Source organism: Protobothrops mucrosquamatus, unplaced genomic scaffold, assembly GCF_001527695.2.
Source record: "Protobothrops mucrosquamatus isolate PMUCROS unplaced genomic scaffold, P.Mucros_1.0 scaffold2428, whole genome shotgun sequence".
In the NCBI taxonomy this organism is placed as follows: Eukaryota; Metazoa; Chordata; class Lepidosauria; order Squamata; family Viperidae; genus Protobothrops; species Protobothrops mucrosquamatus.
In genome coordinates, this window is record NW_015388500.1 from 58,046 (window position 1) to 79,970 (window position 21,925).

At 42.5% G+C, this 21,925-nt stretch overlaps 1 protein-coding gene across 4 annotated transcripts in view; it reads right to left on the reverse strand.

The window, feature by feature from the left end:
• Nucleotides 1–555: 555 nt before the first annotated feature.
• The window catches only part of KRAS (KRAS proto-oncogene, GTPase), a 33,805-nt gene continuing 12,435 nt past the window's right edge, over nucleotides 556–21,925 (reverse strand). For 2 of the 4 annotated variants that reach the window (XM_015824957.1, XM_015824954.1), the window contains exons 3-6: nucleotides 19,937–20,115; nucleotides 16,217–16,376; nucleotides 6,229–6,352; nucleotides 556–1,112 (exon numbers count right to left, since the gene is read on the reverse strand). In XM_015824957.1, coding sequence (XP_015680443.1) covers nucleotides 6,233–6,352; nucleotides 16,217–16,376; nucleotides 19,937–20,115 — 459 coding nt within the window. In that variant the 3' untranslated portion in view covers nucleotides 556–1,112; nucleotides 6,229–6,232. Of the gene's footprint in view, nucleotides 1,113–5,477; nucleotides 5,479–6,228; nucleotides 6,353–16,216; nucleotides 16,377–19,936; nucleotides 20,116–21,925 lie in introns of all 4 variants that reach the window. The other 2 variants (XM_015824958.1, XM_015824955.1) reach the window with 2 other exon arrangements.

The window sequence follows — 21,925 nt, forward strand, 5'->3', positions numbered from 1 at the left end:
GCTTCTCAGATAAACTAGGTAGAAAACTCACAGGTGCAGCCCAACTAGATTACAATCTTCATTGCAGGCCACAATAAATCCACCAACACCCCAGTTGCTGGCTGTAGAAAGTAAGGAAGATAATTTTGATAAATATATATATATACCAGAACTGTTATTTAGGTCAGAGGTCGCCAAACTTGGCAACTTTAAGACTTGTGGACTTCAGCTTCCAGAATTCTCCAGCCAGCCATGCTTGCTGGGGAATTCTGGGAGTTGAAGTCCACAAATCATAAAAGGGCCAAGTTTGAAGACCCCTGGTCTAGGGTTTCCTGCCTGAGCAGGGGGTTGGACTAGAAGACTTCCAAGGTCCCACCTCTGTTATTCTATTCTATTTCAGGGACACAATTTCAGAAGATATAGGGGAGGGGGCACCAAATGGACTGAGGTGATCCAAACTTCAATGGAACATTATATTCCATCTGGAATGGTAAATCTGGTGTCCTGGCTGAGAGAAAACCGCTCAGTTCTTCCTCCCTATGCCCGGAGGAAGGAACATCACGCATAAAACCGAGCTCCAGAGAAGAAAAAACAATGTTTATTTGCTACCATAACCGATGTTTCCAGCCTCCATTTAGCTCTAAGGCTGGTCCTCAAAAGTCCAGAGAAGGCTCAACGTTCTGGGCAAAAGGAAAACAAAATGGAAGCAAGCCAGAAGACCATGAGAAGATTCTGCGTGCACCGAGACACTCTGAAGAAGAACTTTCGGGAGGATCTGTTGCTTTGTTTCACAAGCGTGGAGAAGTTGGGAGAACTAGCTTCCCAGGATGATTCGGCACTTTTTTTTTTTTTTCCTACTGTGAGGAAAATAAGCCGTGGTTGGCAGGTTCAAGAAACAACGCGGCGGAAGAAGAAGTGATGTTAAAAACGTTCGTTCTAATAATTTAGTGTGACGGGTAGAAAAATGAGTCGGGACTCTTGACGGGTAAAGGATGGACAGTATTTTGTTGTTTGTTTTACAGGATTATACATTTCGTCTTGGACTTCTTTTTCTTCTTTTTGCCGTTTTTGCTCATCTTCTCTTTGTGCTTTCGGATCTCTCGGACTAATGTGTAAAAAGCGTCATCCACACCCTGCAGAGAGAAGCGAGAACTTTTAGTGCGAGACAAGAGTGACAGAATAACCGAGTTGGAAGGGACCTTGAAGGTCTTCTAGTCCACCCCCCTGCTTAGGCAGGAAACCCTATCCCATTTCAGACAAATGGTTGCCCAGTCTCTTCTTAAAGACCTCCAGTGTTGGAGTACCCACTACTTCTGGAGGCAAGTCGTTCCACTGGTTAATTGTTCTCACTGTCAGGAAGTTTCTCCTTAATTCCAGATTGCTTCTCTCCTTGATTAGTTTCTATCCATTGTTTCTTGTTTTGCCTTCTAGTACTTTGGGAAATAAGTTGCCCCCCTCCTCTTTGTGGCAGCCCCTCAAATATCGACACAAACGATACATGATCACCTGGGGTCCCTTATTGCTGCACCCCAAAGTTTTAGCAAGTTTGTCTCTCCTGTTTCCTCTAAGAAACTCGATGTCTTTTGCTAGGTTTTATAGCCTGCTTCCGGTTTTCCTGAAAATCTTTGAGAAACAATTCATTTTATAAGCAGTCCTCGGCTTATGAGCACAGTTGAGCCCAAAATTTCTATTGCTAGGCAAGAACATTTATTAAGTGAGTTTTGCCCCATTTTACGACCTTTCTTGCCACAGCTGCTAAGTGAATCACTGCAGTTATAAAGTCAGTAACACAGTTGTAAAGTGAATCAGGCTTCCCCCGTTGACTTTGCTCGTCAGAAGGTCGCAAAAGGGGGGTCACATGACCCAGGGACACACTGCAACCGTCATAAATACGAGCCAGTTGCTACGTGTCTGAATTATGATCACGTGACCAAAGAGATGCTACAACAGTCGTAAGTGCGAAAAACAGTCGTAAGTCACTTTTTAAAATGTGAGTGGGACTTTGAACAGTCACTAAACGAATCGTTGTAAGTCAAGGGCTACCTGTATAGAGTAGCTAATGCAACCTGATAGTAGCTCAGGGCCTTAGGCTATTACTTGCAAAATATAGTCCTCAATTTACAGCCATTCCTTCAGTGACCGTCTGAACTTACAACGGTGCTGAAACAAATGACTTACGATCTGGTCCTTGAGTTTACAACATTGCAGCATTCCAATGGCGTGATGGACAGTCGCATGATCAGAATTTGGGCACTGGCATGTATTTATATGTCAGTGTCTTGAAATCACGTGGACCGCCATTTACGAATTTACGAATTTCCCAATGGATTCGCTTACCGACCGCATCATTCATTGAAGAAATATAGTGATTCACTTAACAGCTATGGCAAAAAAGGTGGTTAAAATTGGGGCATGGCTCACTTAACCACGGCCTTGCTTAGCAACAGAAATTCTGATCCCAATTATGTTTATAAGTCAAGGACCATTTGCACACTGTAAGAACAGCTTGCAACAGAATGCAACTCCGCATCTGTGCTCAAGGCTAATTCTTATGAGATTCAACAGATCTACTCAGAAAATGGGATATGGGCATCAATCTTATGGACACTTATCCTGATGAATCAGGGTTTCCCCAGTGCCAATCCAACACCTTTACTATGATTGTTACATGCTGGTTTTCAGTAAGGCTTATTGCTAAGAAGGGAGAATGTAAATATTGGCAGTATTCCCCAACACACCAACACCTGATGGCTTCGTTCACATAATATACTAGGCCTTGCCAAGCTCTGGTAGCATAGCATGTTGTGTGAATTCAGCTCATAAGGTAATTTATATTCAACGTATTGTAAGAACCCAGAAAATGGGTCATGCCAATAAGCCAGTTGAAGTCTGTCATGTAAACCTAACAATTATGTACAACAGCAACAAGAAGCCAGGAGAAATGTAAAGTTTATTAGCATCCATTTCCTAGATATTTTACTTTCCAAAAGAGAGGAAAAACAGTACTATGTATTTCTGTAAGATACAGAGAAGCTAGGAGCAAAGGATCCCATCATTTAATAAACCCAATAAGCCACAGTGAAATATTTCCAATTTTTAGTCAATCAGATAATATTCAGCAGTGAGAATCTTACATTCACAAACATGGAATGACACATTGATTTCCATTATGGAAGAAGCAAAGGAATTAGCAGAAATAGTAAAATTGTCTCTTTTAATCAAAGAAAGGAATTTATCTAGCTTTGTTTCTATTTGAAAAGCACTTCTGGACTTTTTGCTTGAAACTGAGGAAAAAAACTGAAACTTTGATTTTAGGGTTTGATGATTATAAGGCTTTTGTAATTATAGAAACAGTTGAAATCTTATGAAATGTAAAGCAAAGGCCTGTGAAGATCATATATATATATATATATATATATATATATATAAATAACTTTTTCATCACTGTTGTGAATCCAAAAAAATGCTGTATGAGGCAGTCACTCAATGAGGACTACCCGCTTCACACTTGCTGGTAAAACAAATGGAATGTTGGGCAGTCTTTCAGAAAGCTGCCTGGACAAGGACCCAATCAGGACTCAGCCGCTCAAAGCAACCAACCAGAACCCAGCCCAAGCAACGAACCAATCAGGAATCAGCACTGCAAAAATGCTTTATTAGAGAAAAGACAATTGCCTATATTGATTGGTGACTGGAAACCCTGCATGGATTTTTTTGCATAAAAAAACAACAACTTTTGATTTATGGTTTTGATTATTAGACAGGATAGTTTATAAAAAGAAGAGAGTCATGATGTAACTTCAGAAAGAAAGGTTGATTTATAATTGTATTTTTAACTGCTGTAAAGAAGATTGGAAATCACCTTATATCTTTCCTTATACCTTTTTTTTTTTTACTTTCTTTCTGGACTTTCAGCTTTTTCTTTTTTTCTTTCTTTCTTGCTTCTTTTTCATTCTATTTTAGTTTTATTCTATCTTACTGTTTTTATATATGTGTGTGTGTATATATATATATATGTGTTTGTGTGTGTATATATATACACACAAACACACACACACATGTGTCTATATATATATACACACACATATACATATACACACATGTGTCTATATATATACACACACACATATATATATACACACACACACATATATACATATACACACACACATATATATACACATACACACACACCACATACACACACAGGGTGCAATTGTAAAAGAAAGCTCAGCGCACACACACGCACACACACACACATTTATATAGCAGGCCCAATTGGTAAAAGAAAGCTCAGGACACACATACACACACATATATATAAATCAGAGGTAGGCAACCTTGGCTCTTTTATGACTCATGGACTTCAACTCCCAGAATTCCTGAGCCAGCATGGCTCAGCATGGAAACCTCTCCCTTTCCCCTCAGCATGGCTGGCTCAGGAATTCTGGGAGTTGAAGTCCACAAGTCATAAAAGAACCAAGGTTGCCTACCCAATATAAATTATAAATTATATGAACAGCTATACAAAAATGATGAATCAGAAGACCAAGAACAAAGAATCAAACAGGAACCAAGAACACCAGAACAACCAATCAGGATCAGACCCCAATCAGGGACTAGCCCTCACCACCCTGCCCCAATTGGAAAGCAGCTTGGATGAAGATCAGTCAGAAGTCAAAACACTTGGCCATAAAACAGAATCGCGTCTGCAGAGCAGGCCACTTCGCCTCTGAAGATGCCAGACACCAGCTGCTGATGAAATGTCAGGAAATCTCTTCTCTAGATTGTGGCGACTTTAAAACCTGAAGCCCAACCTTGTCCAATAGATCTTGGCCATGAAAGCCTCAATCCACATATATTTTCCCAACAATTGTTCTTTCAGTCACAGTGCAGTGACCTCTGGTACAGGCAGTCCTCAACTTAGTGACTGTTCGAAGTTACGACACTGAAAAAAAGTGACTTAATTCTTAACCGTTGCAGCATCCCTGTGGTCACGTGATCAAAATTCGGATGCTTGGCAACTGGCTTATATTTACGACGGTTGCAGTGTCCTGGGGTCATGTGAACCCCTTTTGCAACCTTCTGACAAGCAAAGTCGACGGGGAAGCCTAATTCACTTAACAACCGTGTTATTAACAACTGCAGTTATTTACTTAACAAGTATGGGCAAGGGAAGTTGTAAAATGGGGTAAAAACTCACTTAACGTATCTTACATAGCAACAGAAATTTTGGGCTCAATTATGGTCATAAGTTGAGGACTGCCTGTGTGGAGACTATTTCTCACCCATGCCACTCTAACTCTAACCCTGTTGACCAATAATCTATGTACATGCTTGGAAAATCAGTGAGATCTCACAAAAAAGCATCAGCTTCTTATGAAGCCCTGTGACTTCAGCGAATTTTGGAAAACATAATTTTGGAATGACATAATGAGAGAGTAACAGAGTTGGAAGGGACCTTGGAGGTCTTCTACTCTAAGCTCTGGTATGGAGACCCTACACCATTTTGGACAAATGGCTGTCCAGTTTCTTCTTGAAAACCTCCAGTGATGGAACATCCACAACTTCTGGAGGCAAGTCGTTCCACTGATTAATTGTTCTAACTGTCAGGAAATTTCTCCTTAGTTCTAGATTGGTTCTCTCCTTGATTAATTTCCATCCCATTACCTTCTTGTCCTGCCTTCAGGTGCTTTGGAGAAGAGGTCAATCTCCTCTGTGACAGCTCCTCAAATATTGGAAGACAGCTATCGTGTCGCCCCTAGTCCTTCTCTTTGTTAGACTAGACATACCCAATTCCTGCAATCATTCTTTGTGTGTTCTAGCCTCCAGCCCTCTAATCATCTTTGTCGCTCTTCTCTGTGCTCTTTCTGAGTCTCCACATCTTTCTGTTTATTCGTCTGGACATTTTGGAGAGGCAATTGATCCAGCACTGTACACAATTAAGTTCCTTCAAATGTGTTGGGCTACAATCCCTAACATCCCCAAATCTTCTCCGAGTAGGCAATGAGAGACCCAGCCTGGCACAGTCAGAGAGGACCAAAAAGCTCCTACAGCAGAAAAAAAAACTTCGAAAAGAATTCAATCGGCAGCGACTTAACAATCATTCTGAAATTAGGAGAATTCATCAGAGAAAAAGTTGGAAGTTAGATTTGATTCATACTGGTCGAACCCGTTTTTTTTTTCTCCTGTCAAATGCTTAGGATATTTCTCCCCCCTCCCCCCGCTTTAAACAAAATTGAAACTTACCCGGTTACATTAAAAGGCATTTTTTAATTTTCACACACCCAGGAGTCTTTTCTTCCGTGCTGACTTTTGTCAATCGGTGCTGCTGTATCTCTCGCACCAAGGTGTAGAAAGCATCTTCCACTCTCTGTTGTTGCAAGACACAACTCCTTTAGAGTCGGTTTTCGTTTGCGCAGGCGATAAAGCAGGGCCTCGCCCAGGAGCCAGGAGGAAGTGGAAATTGACTACCAAACTTTGGAGAAAAGTAGGGGAGAGGGGTCTCCGGCCTTTCCTGGTGAAAATCTTGGGATGTCATCTGCATTCACCATGGCCGATGGCAAAATATATCAATGTTCAGAGAAACCACCTTCCATACACATTGCGATCCTTCAGATGGGCTGGCTCCACAATACGTCTACAGAACATCTGTTTCTACAGGTTTTAGTCCCAAAAGTTCTTTTTCAAAACGCAACTGGACTTTCCTTGTTTTTCCTTAAAGACAGTGGTGGCGAACCTTTTAGAGACCGAGTGCCCAAAGTGCAACCCAAAACCCACTTATGCATCGTCGGGTGCCAGGTGGGTGTGGCCCATTGGGTGGGTGTGGCCCATTGGGTGGGCCTGGCTGCGGTGGTAATGGCAGACTGGGTGGGACTAAAAAGTTCAATCAATCAATTCCAACTTTGCAAGATTTTTTTTTTCCCGCAAGAAGTTGAAATTGACTGATTGAACTTTTTTTTTTTTTTGCACACGGTGGCGGAGGCCTAAAGCGAAAAGGTTTTATAAAATCCAGCTGAAGGCCTAGGACTGGGGCGACGGTGCGCGTGCCCACAGAGAGGGCTCTGAGTGCCGCCTCTGGCACCCGTGCCATAGGTTCGCCACCACTGTTTAAAGACATTTTGCTTCTCATCCAACAAGCTTCTTCAGTTCTGACTGAACAGTGGAGAATGGAAGGATCTTATATTCCAGTGGTGGCGAACCTATGGCACGGGTGCCAGAGGCGGCACTCAGAGCNCTAAGTCCGTGGTGGCGACCCTATGGCACGCGTGCCACGGGTGGCACTCAGAGCCCTCTCTGTGGGCACGGGTGCCGTTGCCCCGGTCCTAGGCCTTCAGCTGGGTTTTATAAAACCTTTTCGCTTTAGGCCTCTGCCGCCATGTGCAAAAAAAAAAAAAGGTTCAGTCAATTTCAACTTCTCGTGGGAAAAGGAAAGATCTTACAAAGTTGGAATTGATTGATTGAACTTTTTAGTCCCACCCAGTCTGCCGTTACCACTGCAGCCACGCCCACCCAATTGCCCACACCCAGCCAATAGGCCACACCCAGCCAATAGGCCACATGCACCCGGCACTCGAGGATGCATAAGTGGGTTTTGGGTTGCAGTTTGGGCAGTCAGTCTCTAAAAGGTTCGCTATCACTGTTATATTCCTTGCAGTCATCTGGTCGTTAGTACTCTCCCTGAGAGTCGTTGAGGCCGCTTGGAGGTTTATCTGTGCCCTCAGAATCACCTGACTGGGGCAACTGGGTGTGGAACTGTCTTGCAACTGCTGATCGGACACAAGGTCTCCTCTATGTTCTATGTTTACACGAGACCACAAGCAAAGCACAACTTTGCATGATCCATATAATGACACCATGCATACGACGTCATGCTTTTAAAGCAGACTGCTCTGCTTGGAGGGACGTATGGCTGCTATCCACCTCTTATAAATCTGATCTAATATGTAAATGAAGGTTGAATCATCCAGGCCAAAGGTATCTGAAAAGGTTAAATCGTGGCAACTGGGCCAAAGTTTACTAATACTGAGACGTTTCATTTCTCACCCGAGTAACGTCTTCCGTCAACGTGAAAAATTGGGGTAGGCAAAGAGTCAGAGAGTTGTTGGAAAGAACCAACTCTTGCCATACAGACTGCAAGGGGTTTCTCCCCAAAACGAAAAGGAAACATGTAAATGAACTTTAGTAATAATTTAATAATTTTTAATGCTGTTTTAACAAACTTTGGTCCAGTTGCCACGGCTGAAAGGAGTGTGTTGTAAACAGGAGATGGGTGATATTCTCTCTCTCTCCCTCCCTCAATTTTAATGTAGATGGCCTCTTTGACCCCTCTTTCAAACCAGCGGTCCTCTCTATCCAGAACGTGGACTTTGCTGTCTTCCAAAGACTGGTCGTCATCTGGTTTTTCAAATGCAGATGGGCTGCTGAATCTTGTCCTGATGGGTTTGTTCTCCTATGTTGTGCCATGCATTTGTGAAGTGTGGTTGTTTTGCTTCTCCAACGCATTGTCCCGCATACATGCACACTTTAAAGCCAAGAATATACAAAGCAGAAGCTTGCCCACCCTGAAGATAAAAACACCCAGACACAAGCTGAGCAATGTGATATATGCAGGACAATGCAGTGGGACATTCAGTCAGAACCGAAGAAGCTTCTTGAATGAGAAGCAAAATGTCTTCAAGGAAAAGCAAAGAAAGTCCAGTTGCCTTTTGGAAAAGCACCTTTGGGACAATCATGACCTGGATGACTGAGAATCTCCATAAACTACAGGTTTTAACTTAGTCTCTCAGGTTAAGCCATTGTGTGATTAATTTTGTGGGTGTTGGGAGTAGACTTAGTCAGTGTGGTTTGTTAAACATGGTGTATGGCAGGGGTCTTCAAACTTGGCCCTTTTATGACTTGTGGACTTCGACTCCCAGAATTCCTCAGCCAGCGTGCCTGGCTGAGGAATTCTGGGAGTCGAAGTCCACAAGTCATAAAAGGGCCAAGTTTGAAGACCCCTGGTGTATGGCTTCAGCACAGTGTGGCTCTTTCAAGGATGAATGAAGTGGATCCAACCAGATTTAATTTATCTGACTATGTCGAGTGCCCCCACAAACAATGACAATTTAGGAGCTAAATCAAGTGGTCTTGAACCCTTTCCACTTCAGGACTTTCCATTTCAGCGTCAAGTCATTAAACAAGGATCTCTAGTCCATACTGAATATTCTGGGTGAACTTCTAGTCAATCTGGCTCAGTTTCACCTTAACATTTAGGGCTTCAGAATATACCTTTTTCCTCGTAGCTTTAGAGAAAATGGAAACTTTCATACAAACTTATCAGAAGAACCTCAGATTTTTGGAAAGGCTATGAGCTAAGCACCTGTAGATGTCCCATCACCAAGCGCCAAACGTTTCCCATCAATATTGTCCTGGCAAAGTCACCTTGATTGAACCCCTTTGATCACCATCACAATGCCACGTGCATGCTGGATCATAACCCTCTTTTTAAGCCTCCCATAAGAAAATGGGAGACGTGGTGAATTCTGTTGTCCATGTGCCCCTCAATTTAGAGCATCTGGATGCTCTTTGCCCCCCATCCTAACGCCTCAAAATAGGAGCTGCAATTCTTTCACCCATACAGACAAATCAACATGGCCACCACCGTGGAGATAAAGCAGAGCAATCATTGGAGAACGGCCCACTGGGGCAAAATGCTTCACCATCAGGAGGAAAAAGAAGAAGGTCTGGAGAAAGGCCTTTAAAGAAGCCCTGGAGAAGGTCTGGAGAAAGGTCTTTAAGGAAGACCTGGAGAAGGTCTGGAGAAAGGTCTTTAAAGAGCCACCCATCACTGGAAGACCCCGTTTTTGAAGCACATCAACCAGTACATCAATTTGTTGAGACCCCATATAAATATCTCAAATCTCATAGATAAACAACAAAGATTTCTGACTTCCAAGATCTCACTCACTGCAGAACACACGGTGACGAGGTGTGATTTTATCCTTCTTCCAGTGGCACTGCTAAAATAAAAATCTGAAAGGCCCGGAGCTACCCACGAAACACAACTCTCTACAGGGCAAGATCTGATGCTGAGAACATGTTTTGAGACGGAGAATTCTTCAAATCTTCGAATCGCCCCTGAAGGTAGAAATGGCAAATCACTTCTGCATTTTTGTGGATGACACTCTTGTGAGTGAGATCCAGGTGATCACCAAGAATCCAGTTTAACTTGAGATTGCTTTACAATTCAAAGATATTTACAAAATGTCTTGTTCTTGTATATGTTGAATTGGACGTTTGTAATGTTTTTTTTTACTGGTTTTACTGTTTTAAAATGTTTTTTAAATTTTTTGTTCGTATTTCCTGAATTGTAAGCCATCCATATTAGTGGACTGAGATGGGCGGCCATAGAAATTGAACAAATAAATGAAATAAGAGAAAAACTGAGCTTGCTTAACTTGGTTACAGAATTAATCCTTTTTTAGGTTGGCATGGCAGCCTTATCTGTAAATTAGCCTAATGGTCTAGATCAGGGTAGGCGACCTTGGCTCTTTTATGACTCGTGGACTTCAACTCCCAGAATTCCTGAGCCAGCCATGCTGAGGGGAAAGGAAGAGGTTTCCAAGCTGAGCCAAGCTGGCTCAGGAATTCTGGGAGTTGAAGTCCACAAGTCATAAAAGAGCCAAGGTTGCCTACTCCGGGTCTAGACTCACACAACTTGCTAACTCTACCTTCCCATTTCCAGGAGTGGTTCATTTGCAACCCTCCAATCTTGAGCTGGTTTTGCTCAGCCTATTTAGATGAAGACAGCCTGCCATCCCAGTTGACAGACCCTCTCCTTGGTCACCAGATCTATCAGCTCCACTTTTAAGGAGATCTCAATAACTTCAGAATGATCTCCAGGGAGGTCCCATTCCCTAAGAAAATCCACCATTTCTTCTTTCCTTAGCTCCATCATCTGCTCCAAACTGGTCAGAATCTTCTCCCAATGTGAACAAGGCCAGGACAGCAGTTCAGTCTATCTGAACTGAATTGAAAGATTACAGCTCATCTTTCTCAACCATGGCAACTTTTAAGATGTGTGAACTTCAACTACCAGACTTGAAAAAGTTGACAAGGTTGAGAAACACTGCTCTATTTTCATAACTAGCTATCATCTCCACACCTCAAAAACCTGCAGCAACAGCTCTCCAAAGGTCCATGAATCCGTAAGGATCCCACCTTTCCTCCATGATGCCTTAATCTTAACCCACCCACCCCCAAAAGCCAAATCCTGCCATAAATTGCATGGAAAAGCACAATGATTGTTTCTTGTTTTCACTTTTGGTACCTACCCCTTTGGAAACTATTTTCCAGAAAGGACCCCACTCCAATACACTCCACAACTGCAGGAGAAGGACTAGCAGAGGCAGGGGGCAGAGTGAAAAGAGGGATCAGCCTAGAATCGCTATGTAGTCACAAATGCCCTAGGTCCCAACTCTTTTTGACTGCTGTGGACTTTCATCTAACCTTAATCAAGTGCTGATCGTTAGTTGAGGAGATTCTTGTGCAATAAATACGTTAAACAAAACCTTCACGCAAGGAACTGGTCTTTCGCACCTGACAATAACAAGTTAAATCTTTCAAAATAAGAATGAGTTCAAAATAAGAACTAAGGAGAAATTTCCTGACAGTTAGAACAATTAATCAGTGGAACTACTTGCCTCTAGAAGTTGTGAATGCTTCAACACTGGAAAGTTTTAAGAAGAGAGGGTGTAGGTCTATACATAGGTTGTATATAATATGTTTTAAATGTGTGTTAACTATGTGTACACTTTGAGAGCAAGCAACTAAATTTCATTTTTAATGTGTGCTGTTGAGCCCACAGGAAAAAATGACAATAAAGGTTATCTAATCTAATCTAAATCATTTGCCTGAAATGGTATAGGGCAAGGGTAGACAACCGTGGCTCTTTTATGACTCGTGGACTTCAACTCCCAGAATTCCTGAGCCAGCATGGCTCAGCTTGGAAACCTCTCCCTTTCCCCTCAGCATGGCTGGCTCAGGAATTCTGGGAGTTGAATCCACAAGTCATAAAAGGGCCAAGTTTGAAGATCCCTGTTCTAGATAAACACAGGGTAAACTAATAGAAGAAAATATTTGCAGCTCAGGGTTGAACTGTGGAGTCCTTCCTGTTCTCTGAGTTTGGTTGTTTTCTTGCAGATGTTTATTTATCAAACTAGGTAACATGAGCATCTAGCACTGTTGATGTTACCAAGTTGGGTAATAAAACGTTTGCAAAAAATCAACTAACCTCAGAGAGCACCATGGACTCCATAGGGCAAACGTTCAACTGGGAATCCATAGATCCAACAGGCACTTGGGTCAACTGAGTCTCTCAAACCATGTTAATTTTCCAGTCTAAAATTTTCCAGTTGGGAAATGAAACGTCTGCAAGAAACCAAGCCAGCTCAGAGAGCACCAAGGCCCCCTCATGTCAACCCTGAGCTACAAATATTCTCCTTTATTAGTACTAAAATATGAGAATCCAGCTCAATTATGCTCTATGTTTTAAGCTCAACAGAGACATGTTTTAAGCCTAAAACACTTCAGAAACAGTTAAGTCAACCTGCTTTGAACCTGAAATGATGGTTTCAAACTTGAAATGAGGAACTTTATTCTCAGGATGTTTTGAATTAGAATTGTTCAACCCACATTATAAGGGATGACTGAAGTAGCCTTAAAGGTGGTTAATGCTGGTGCCTAAAATATCTGGACAGCCATTTGTCTGAAATGGTATAGGGTTCCCTGCCTGAGCAGGGGGTTGGACTAGATGACCTCCTAGGTCCCTTCCAACTTTATTGTTGTTGTTGTTATTATTATCTTTTATTCATTAGACATGAACCTCAGTCAACTAAACATTCAAATTGGCTGGCGCTGATGGTTGACACAGGTTGCTACCAGCCATCCTAGGTGTCAACCAGGTACCTCCTTAAAATATAAAATGTTCCGAGTAGCGCAGTTTTTTGTAACATTGCTGGAGTTATTGCAGGAAGCTGCAGTTTCTTGATGTATTTTGCAAAGTTTTTGGACATAGTTCCCAGTGCCCCGATGACAATGGGTATCACTGTTACACATTGTTGTTTTGTTTTGTTTTTTTGTTGTTGTTATTATTATTATTATTTATCTCAGTTGAAAACTGGACACATTTTTTGATGAAAACCAGAAGTCCATGCTGGCTTTCAGCAAAAACCATTGTAAAACATGTCACGTGACTGGGGGACATTGCAAACGACAGTAAATGGGGCCCGGATGCTGAATGTCCAAAGTGGGATCGTGGGATCATGTGGGATGCAACTGACAGAACTTCAGATCCAGGTGATAAATACCTCTTTGGTAGGTCCTTCAGAACTTTTAACGGTTGCTAAATGACCAGTCATAAATTGGGGACTAACTGTATTAGTGCGTAGATGTTTAACTGCAAAGGTACTAAGTTGTGCATTGTGGGATGATTCTATTCATGAATCATGAATAGCGTTAGCAATCTTGCTTTTAGATAGTATCCCAAAGATGTTTATCCCAAAGATGTTTTTTCAGGAGGCAACTGGACTTTCTTTTTTTTCTTTGAAGATGTTTTGCTTCTCATCCAAGAAGCTTCTTCAACTCTGACTAGATGGTGGGGAACAGAAGGATTTATACTCCTTGCAGACAGCTGGTCATTTGTCTTTTTTTAGAGAGTTGTTGAGGTCACCTGGAGGTTTATCTGTGTTTTCAAGATCACCTGAGTGGTGCAAATGGGTGTGGAGCCTTCTTGGAACTGTTGACAGGACTGTGTTGTAGACTGGAGATAGATGATGTTGTATCCCTCCCCCTCTGTTGAGGGAGGGCTGTTCAATTTTGACATAGATGGCCTCTTTGACCCCTCTTTCAAACCAGCAGTCCTCTCTGTCCAAAATGTGGACTTCATAAACGCATGGCACAACATAGGAGAACAAACCCATCAGGACAAGAGTCAGCAGTCCATCTGCATTTAAAAGACAAAGGCCACTTTTTCGAAGACAGCAAAGTTCACATTTTGGACAGAGAGGATCGCTGGTTTGAAAGAGGGCTAAAAGAGGCCATCTACGTCAAAATGGAACATCTCTCTCTCAACAGAAGGGAAAGGAGACAATCATCTACTGTATCTCCAGTGTACAACACTGTCCTTTCAGCAGTTCCATGAAGGCTCCACACTCATTTGCACCACTCAGGTGACCCTGATGACACAGATAAATCTCCAGGTGGTCTCAATGACTCTCTAAAAAAATGCAAATGACCAGCTGTCTGCAAGGAGTATATAAATTCTTCCATTCCCCACCATCCAGTCAGAGCTGAAGAAGCTTCTTGGATGAGAAGCGAAACGTCTTCAAAGAAAAACAAGAAAGTCCAGTTGCCTCATGAAAGAGCATCTTTGGGATAACCATGACCTGGAGGACTGAGAATCTCCATAGACATTTGGCATAGCTCTTTAAAAGGCCTGAAGAAATTTAAATATCTTACAGGATGACAGACAGTGGGAAATAAAAGAAATCAAACTTAGATCACACCAGGATAATTCTAATACCAAATCACGGTACCCATTTAGAGCAAGCAAAATTTTAATAAAGCAAGTCTCGCCACCATGATGAAAGAACTATCGGGATAATAATAAAAACTCAAAAACATCCTTACAAAAATCAAGATAATAAATACACATATTCAGGCCTGATTTTGGCACGGTTGTCCAGTTTGGACAACTTTATGAAGCTCTTAGGAAGAATTCTGATATATTAGGCTAAACCAGGGGTAGGCAACCTTGGCTCTTTTATGACTCGTGGACTTCAACTCCCAGAATTCCTGAGCCAGCATGGCTCAGCATGGAAATCTCTCCCTTTCCTCTCAGCATGGCTGGCTCAGGAATTCTGGGAGTTGAAGTCCACGAGTCATAAAAGAGCCAAGGTTGCCTACCCCTGTATTAGGCTAAACCCTTGTTCTTGAATTTTTAACAAAAGCTGTCATATTGACTCAGACACTGTCCAAATCAATAGTCAGACAGAATACACGGCAAATCTTGAATGCCGACCCAATACTCTATGGTTGAATGTGCTTAGATGATTTTTCTTCAACTCCCAATAATACAGGGGCGAACAATTATGGCCTTTTATGACCTGTGGACTTCAACTCCCAGAATTCCTGAGCTAGCCACACTGAGCCAGTATGGCTAGCTTAGGAATTCTGGGAGTTGAAGTCCACAGGATATAAAGGGGCCATAGTTGTTCATCCCTGCAGTAGAAGAAATTAAAGATTCCTGTGTGAAGGACAGGTAATCTCAGAGTTTACAAAGAAGATAATTCAATTATACCACCAGCTAGGAAACAGTCACCTCTTTCATGTTTCTGCCTCCATGGTTTCCAAATAACTAGCATAATTGGGGATGGTGAGATAATGGCCGTTCATTCTGGTAGTGCAATGTTTCCCAACCTTGGTAGATTGAAGGTAAGTGGACTTCAACTCCCAGAATTCTCAGCAATGGCTATGCTGGTGGCTCTGGAATTCTGGGAGTTGACATCCATATACTTGGAGATTGCCAAGGGAATTGGGAAATCCTGTCCTATTGCTTTGATGAACATAAGTCACAACACTGACATAAATTAAATGGGCTGTCGGTTCCTTCCCACACGCAAAGTCAATGGAGAAGGTTGGATTTACTTAAGAACTATGTGATTCACTTAATGTCCATGGGGAAAAAGGTGGTAAAATTGGGCACGATTCGCTTAACGACCACATTGTTTAACAAGAGGTTTTGGTTCCAATTGTGGTTATAAATTGAGGATTACTTGTCATGTAGGGCTCAGCAAATAAATGACCCCCATTCAGAGATTTGGGGAATATGCAAACAGATTCTCAATAAAGGAGACTCTTTGTAGCTCAGGGTTGACCTCAGTGCTCTCTGAGCTTGCTTGTTTTCTTGCAGACACTTGATTACTCAAACTAGGTAAGAGTGATTGATGATGCACACACTGATACCGTTATCTAGTTGGGTAGCGAAACATCTGCAAGAAAACAACCAAGCTCAGAGAGTACCAAGGATCTCATAAACAGGTTCTCAAAGTCAGCTAACACAAACATTGATTGACTTACCTTTGAGTATCCAAAGGTAAAAAGTGCTTTGAACTACCTGAGACAAAGTCTTCCCTGGCTATTAGGAATTCTGCCTTCCCACCTGGAAAAGACCGTCGCAGCCAATCTGGACATTTACCTGTCGTGTTTTAGCAGAGGTTTCGATGAACGGGATCCCGTAACTTCTTGCTAAATCCTGAGCCTGCTTCGTGTCTACAGTCCTGGAAGGCAAATCACATTTGTTCCCAACTAGCACCATGGGTACGTCTTCGGAGTCCTTGACTCGTTTGATCTGCTCCCTGGGGGAAAAAACAAAGGAAAGAAAAAGAAGGAAGAAATAAAAGTCTCTCTTATGTGGTTTTTTGTTGTTGTTGTTGTTGTTTTACAGTGATGGGAAAAACTATAGAAGGAAACGAAGGAGAAAAGTAGTGGGGTTTTTTTTTTAGAAAGATAAATAATAAATAAAATAATAAAATAAAATAAAATAAAATAAAATAAAATAAAATAAAATAAAATAAAATAAAATAAAATAATAAAATAAAATAAAATAAAATAAAATAAAATAAAATAAAATAATAAAATAAAATAATAAAATAAAATAATAAAATAAAATAAAATATAAAATAAAATAAAACGGAAGACACTAAGGCAGTTTTTTCCCCCCTCTGTGCCATCACGGAGTCCTCGACTTACGACAGTTCACTTAGTGACGGTTTACAATTAGGAACACAGAATTAGTGACCTAATTCTCACAGGTGACAAAATATAGTGATTACTAAGTTCTGTCTAATGCAGGGGTAGGCAACTTTGGCTCTTTTATGACTCGTGGACTTCAACTCCCAGAATTCCTGAGCCAGCCATACTGAGGGGAAAGGGAGAGGTTTCCATGCTGAGCCATGCTAGCTCAGGAATTCTGGGAGTTGAAGTCCACGAGTCATAAAAGAGCCGAGGTTGCCTACCCTTGGTCTAATGTGTATGCTCATTAATCTATAGACCAGGGGTAGGCAACCTCGGCTCTTTTATGACTCGTGGACTTCAACTGCCAGAATTCCTGAGCCAGCATGGCTCAGCTTGGAAACCTCTCCCTTTCCCCTCAGCATGGCTGACTCAGGAATTCTGGCAGTTGAAGTCCACGAGTCATAAAAGAGCCGAGGTTGCCTACCCCTGCTATAGACTGTAGCTATAGTACAGGTAGTCATCAACTTACAGCAGTTTATTTAGTGACTGTTCAAAGTTACAACGGCACTGAAAAAAAGGTGGCATATGACTGTTTTTCACACTTACGACCGTTGCAGCATCCCCATGGTCACTATAATGAACATTCAGATGCTTGCAACTGGCTCGGCTCGGGGATTGGGGACCCCTGCCCTATATAATATTTCTAGCCAAGCAACTGCTTTAAATACTTAGGAAAGTTGAGTCTAGAAACGAGATATATTTGTGGTTTGTGTACTGGGGAACATTACCAAGCCTTAGAGAATGGCTTATGCGATTGCTATTCACCCCTCTTTAAGTGTCCTGTCAAAAAACACCTTTTAGGTTATTTTTATCCGGACTCTAGAACTGAGAATTCTCAGGGATTCATGAGCTATGGAAATCCATTCAGAGAGATAATGAGAAGGCAACATAATTGTCGTTCTTTCATCAGCCTGTTCATGTCGCTCCCCAATTATATACTTTGAGTCCAAGGAAAATTAGAGGCCTGGGAACGTATCAGGGTTATTGTTGTGGGGTAAGTCAGAACGATTTGACTTGGTGGAAGCTGAGAAATTTATCTTGAAGTCCCAAAGCTTCACGTAGATCCCACAGAGAACTCAAAATGCTTCCTGGGTGGGTGGGTGGGTGGGTGGGTGGGGGAGTTGGGGCCTTTACAAGTAGTCCTCAATGTCATGTGTCTGATTAACGAAACACTTAAAAGGACATATTTTTATCCTAAAAGCATTTATTAAGGTTACAGAGATGTCAGTACGGCATGGTGGAAATGCTTAGATCTGAGATTCTTTTCCGTTGCACATACATTCCAGGCATTTTTCCCACCCCTATTTCGGGGTCATGGTTCACATCTTCCAATTAACTTGGAAGATGTGATTTACTTCCAGTTTCTTTTTCCAGGCTTTCCTTATTCTCCTCCCCTTTCACTGTTGCCTGATTTAACTATAAAAATACCAGACAGTTCTGCATATTGTCAAAGCAAGAATATACAGTATTTGCAGCGTTGACACTCAACTTGAAACAGTTCATTTAGCGACTGTTTGAAGTTACAAAGGCACTGAAAAAGCGGCTTATGACTATTTATCACCCTTACGACTTTTGCAGCATCCCCCCCATGGTCACGTGATCAAAATATGGACGGGCTCAGATTTATGACGGTTCCTGTGTCCCAGGGTCCCGTGATCCCCTTTCACGATTTTCTGACAAGCAAGGTCAACGGAGGAAGCCAGCTTCACTTAACAACAATCCTGGCAAGAAAAGGGGCATGAAATGGGGGAAAAACTCACTTAACAACTGCCTCGCTTAGCGACAGAGATCTAGGCCCCCAAATGTGCTCATAAGTCGAGGATTACGTGTATGTTCCAAATTAGCCATGTTTCGAGCCCACAAAATGGATTGTACCTCTTCAGAACAAAGATTGGGAATGCCGCTTTGGAAGACATCGTAAATTAAAAAGTGGGGGGGGGGGGGAACCCTTTTCCCTTCAAGTAGAAAAATGCCATCAGGAACTTCTATTCCTGATGCACTACATTTTGATCTTGGATGCAAAGTATGGAGGACAGTTAAAAAGGGGAAACATTAAAGAAAAAAAAAGGCATTTCCTGCTGACAGCCTAAAGGGGTCCAGTCATTCTCTCCCCTCCCCATCTCAAGATGGGGAGGGTCTATTTCATTGACTACCCCTGAGATAGCTCAGGGGTAGTCAACCTTGGCTCTTTTATGACTGGTGGACTTCAACTCCCAGAATTCCTGAGCCAGCCATGCTGAGGGGAAAGGGAGAGGTTTCCATGCTGAGCCATGCTGGCTCAGGAATTCTGGGAGTTGAAGTCCACCAGTCATAAAAGAGCCAAGGTTGCCTATCCCTGTGCTACCTGCAAAAACTAGTCTCTAGCGAAAGTCACTCCAACTCCCATCATCTCCTTCTGAAGGCAGGACAGAAAGTATGGATGGAAGCTTATCAGACAGAGTCTAGAATTAAGGAAAAATTTCCTGACAGTGAGAACAATAAATCAGTGGAAGGGCTTGCCTCTGGAAGTTGTGGGTGCTTCATCACTGGAGGTTTTCAAGAAGAGATTGGACAGCCATTTGTCTGAAATGGTATAGGGCAGTGGTGGCGAACCTATGGCACGGGTGCCAGAGGTGGCACTCAGAGCCCTCTCTGTGGGCACGCGTGCTGTTGCCCCAGTCCTAGGCCTTCAGCTGGGTTTTATAAAACCTTTTCGCTTTAGGCCTCCGTCGCCGTGTACAAAAAAAAAAAAAAGGTTCAATCAAACAGTCAATTTCAACTTCTTGCGGGGGAAAAAAAAAGATCTTGCAAAGTTGGAATTGATTGATTGAACTTTTTAGTCCCACCCAGTCTGCCGTTACCACTGCAGCCGCACCCACCCAATGGGCCACGCCCACCCAATGGGCCACACCCACCCAATGGGCCACACCCAGCCGGCACCCGACGATGCATAAATGGGTTTTGGGTTGCAGTTTGGGCACTCGGTCTCTAAAAGGTTCGCCATAACTGGTATAGGGTTTCCTGCCTGAGCAGGGGGTTGGACTAGATGACCTCCAAGGTCCCTTCCAACTCTGTTATTCTACATTTTTCCTGCAGAGCCAGAGAGGTACCAAATATAATCCATTCGTCGAATAAAGCTTACCTGTAATGATGAATATCTTCAAACGATTTGGTGTTGTTTATGGCAAATACACACAAAAAACCCTCGCCCGTTCTCATGTACTGGTCGCGCATTGCACTGTATTCTTCCTGACCAGCTGTGTCCAGAATATCCAAGAGGCAGGTTTCGCCATCAATGACCACTTGCTTCCTGTAGGAATCCTGAGAAAAAGGAAGAGGGGGGAAAATGTCATCCATAAAGGAGAATATTTGTAGCCCAGAATTGAAATGAAGGATCCTTGAGGTTCTCTGAACTTGGCTGTTTTCCTGCAGACACTGGGAGTTTTTAAGAAGAGACTGGACAGCCATTTGTCTGAAATGGTATAGGGTTTCCTGCCTGAGCAGGGGGTTGGACTAGATGACCTCCAAGGTCCCTTCCAACTTTATTATTATTATTATTAGACGTTTCATTACTCAAAACTAGGTAATATCATCAGGGCTCACTGATCACACATCAGCACTGATACATCTGCAAGAAAACCAGACTCAGAAAACATCAAAGACCTTCAATACAGATAGTCCTCAACATACGACCACAATGGAGCCTAAAATTTCTGTTGTTAAGTGAGACATCCTGGGGTCATGTAATCCACTTTTTTGCGACCTTCTGACCAGCAAAGTCAATGGGGAAGCCGGATTCACTTAACACAACCAGGTTACTAACTTATCAACTGCAGTGATTCACTTAACATCAGTGGCCAGAAAGGTCGTAAAAAGGAGACAAAACTCACTTAGCAAATGTCTCACTTAGCAACAGAAATGTTGAGCTCAATTGTAGTCGTACGTCGAGGACCACATTGAGGCCCAAATTTCTCCTGCCAAGCAAGACAGTTGTTAGGTAGGTTTTGCCCCATTTTACGACCTTTCTTGTCACAGTTGTTAAGTGAATCACTGCAGTGTTAAGGAGAAGCATGCGATCATTAAGCAAATCTGGATTCTCCCATTGATTTTGCTTGTTGGGAGCCCATTGGGAAGCTTTCAAATGGTATCATACAACCAGGGATAGTGCAACCGTCATAAGTACATGTCAGTTTCCAAGCATCTGAATTTGGATCACATGACCACGAGGCTACTGCAATGGTCTTAAGCAGGGGGTCTTCAAACTTGGCCCTTTTATGACTTGTGGACTTCAACTCCCAGAATTCCTCAGTCGGCCATTTTGAAGAAACTGCAGGCTTGGATCCAGACCAGGGGTTTTCAAACTTGGCCCTTTTATGACTTGTGGACTTCAACTCCCAGAATTCCTCAGTCGGCCATTTTGATGAAACTGCAGGCATGGATCCAGACCAGGGGTCTTCAAACTTGGCCCCTTTATGACTTGTGGACTTCAACTCCCAGAATTCCTGAGCCAGCGTGCCTGGCTGAGGAATTCTGGGAGTTGAAGTCCACAAGTCATAAAAGGGCCAGGTTTGAAGATCTCTGGTCTTAAGTGTGAGAACTGGACATAAGCCACTTTTTTTCAGCGCCCTTGTAAATTTGAATGATCGCTATACAAGCGGTTGTAAGTCCAGAACAGTTTTTGCACTCCACTCGAAAGCTGGGAAAGTTCACGCACAGGTTTTAACAACTTTGCCCAATTTGTGCACTACTACAAACCACACACTTTGCCCGCTGTTGGAAAGCACGTCATTGGACGCTACTTCTGCCAGTACACAGAGAGAGAGAGAGAAAAAAATGGGTCAGGTAGGAAGAAAAAGAATCGTTTTGCAGAGAAATCTGATTCTGCAGCTGCTGTTATGCGCCTCCTTAAGCACCCATATCGGATCTAATTTAATTTAATTTAATTTAAATTTTTTTTGCACGAAGTTCCGGCTAAGCGCCGTTAGCCCATTTCCTCCAGGCAGTTCATTTCCTTAACCTATGTTTGAATTTCAAATCCTTCCCGCCTTGATGATTCTCTGGTCATTGGTTTTCCCACTGCTGCCTCCAAGCTGCAAGAGGCAGTTTTTAAAATGGGTCTTTTCTTCGCCCA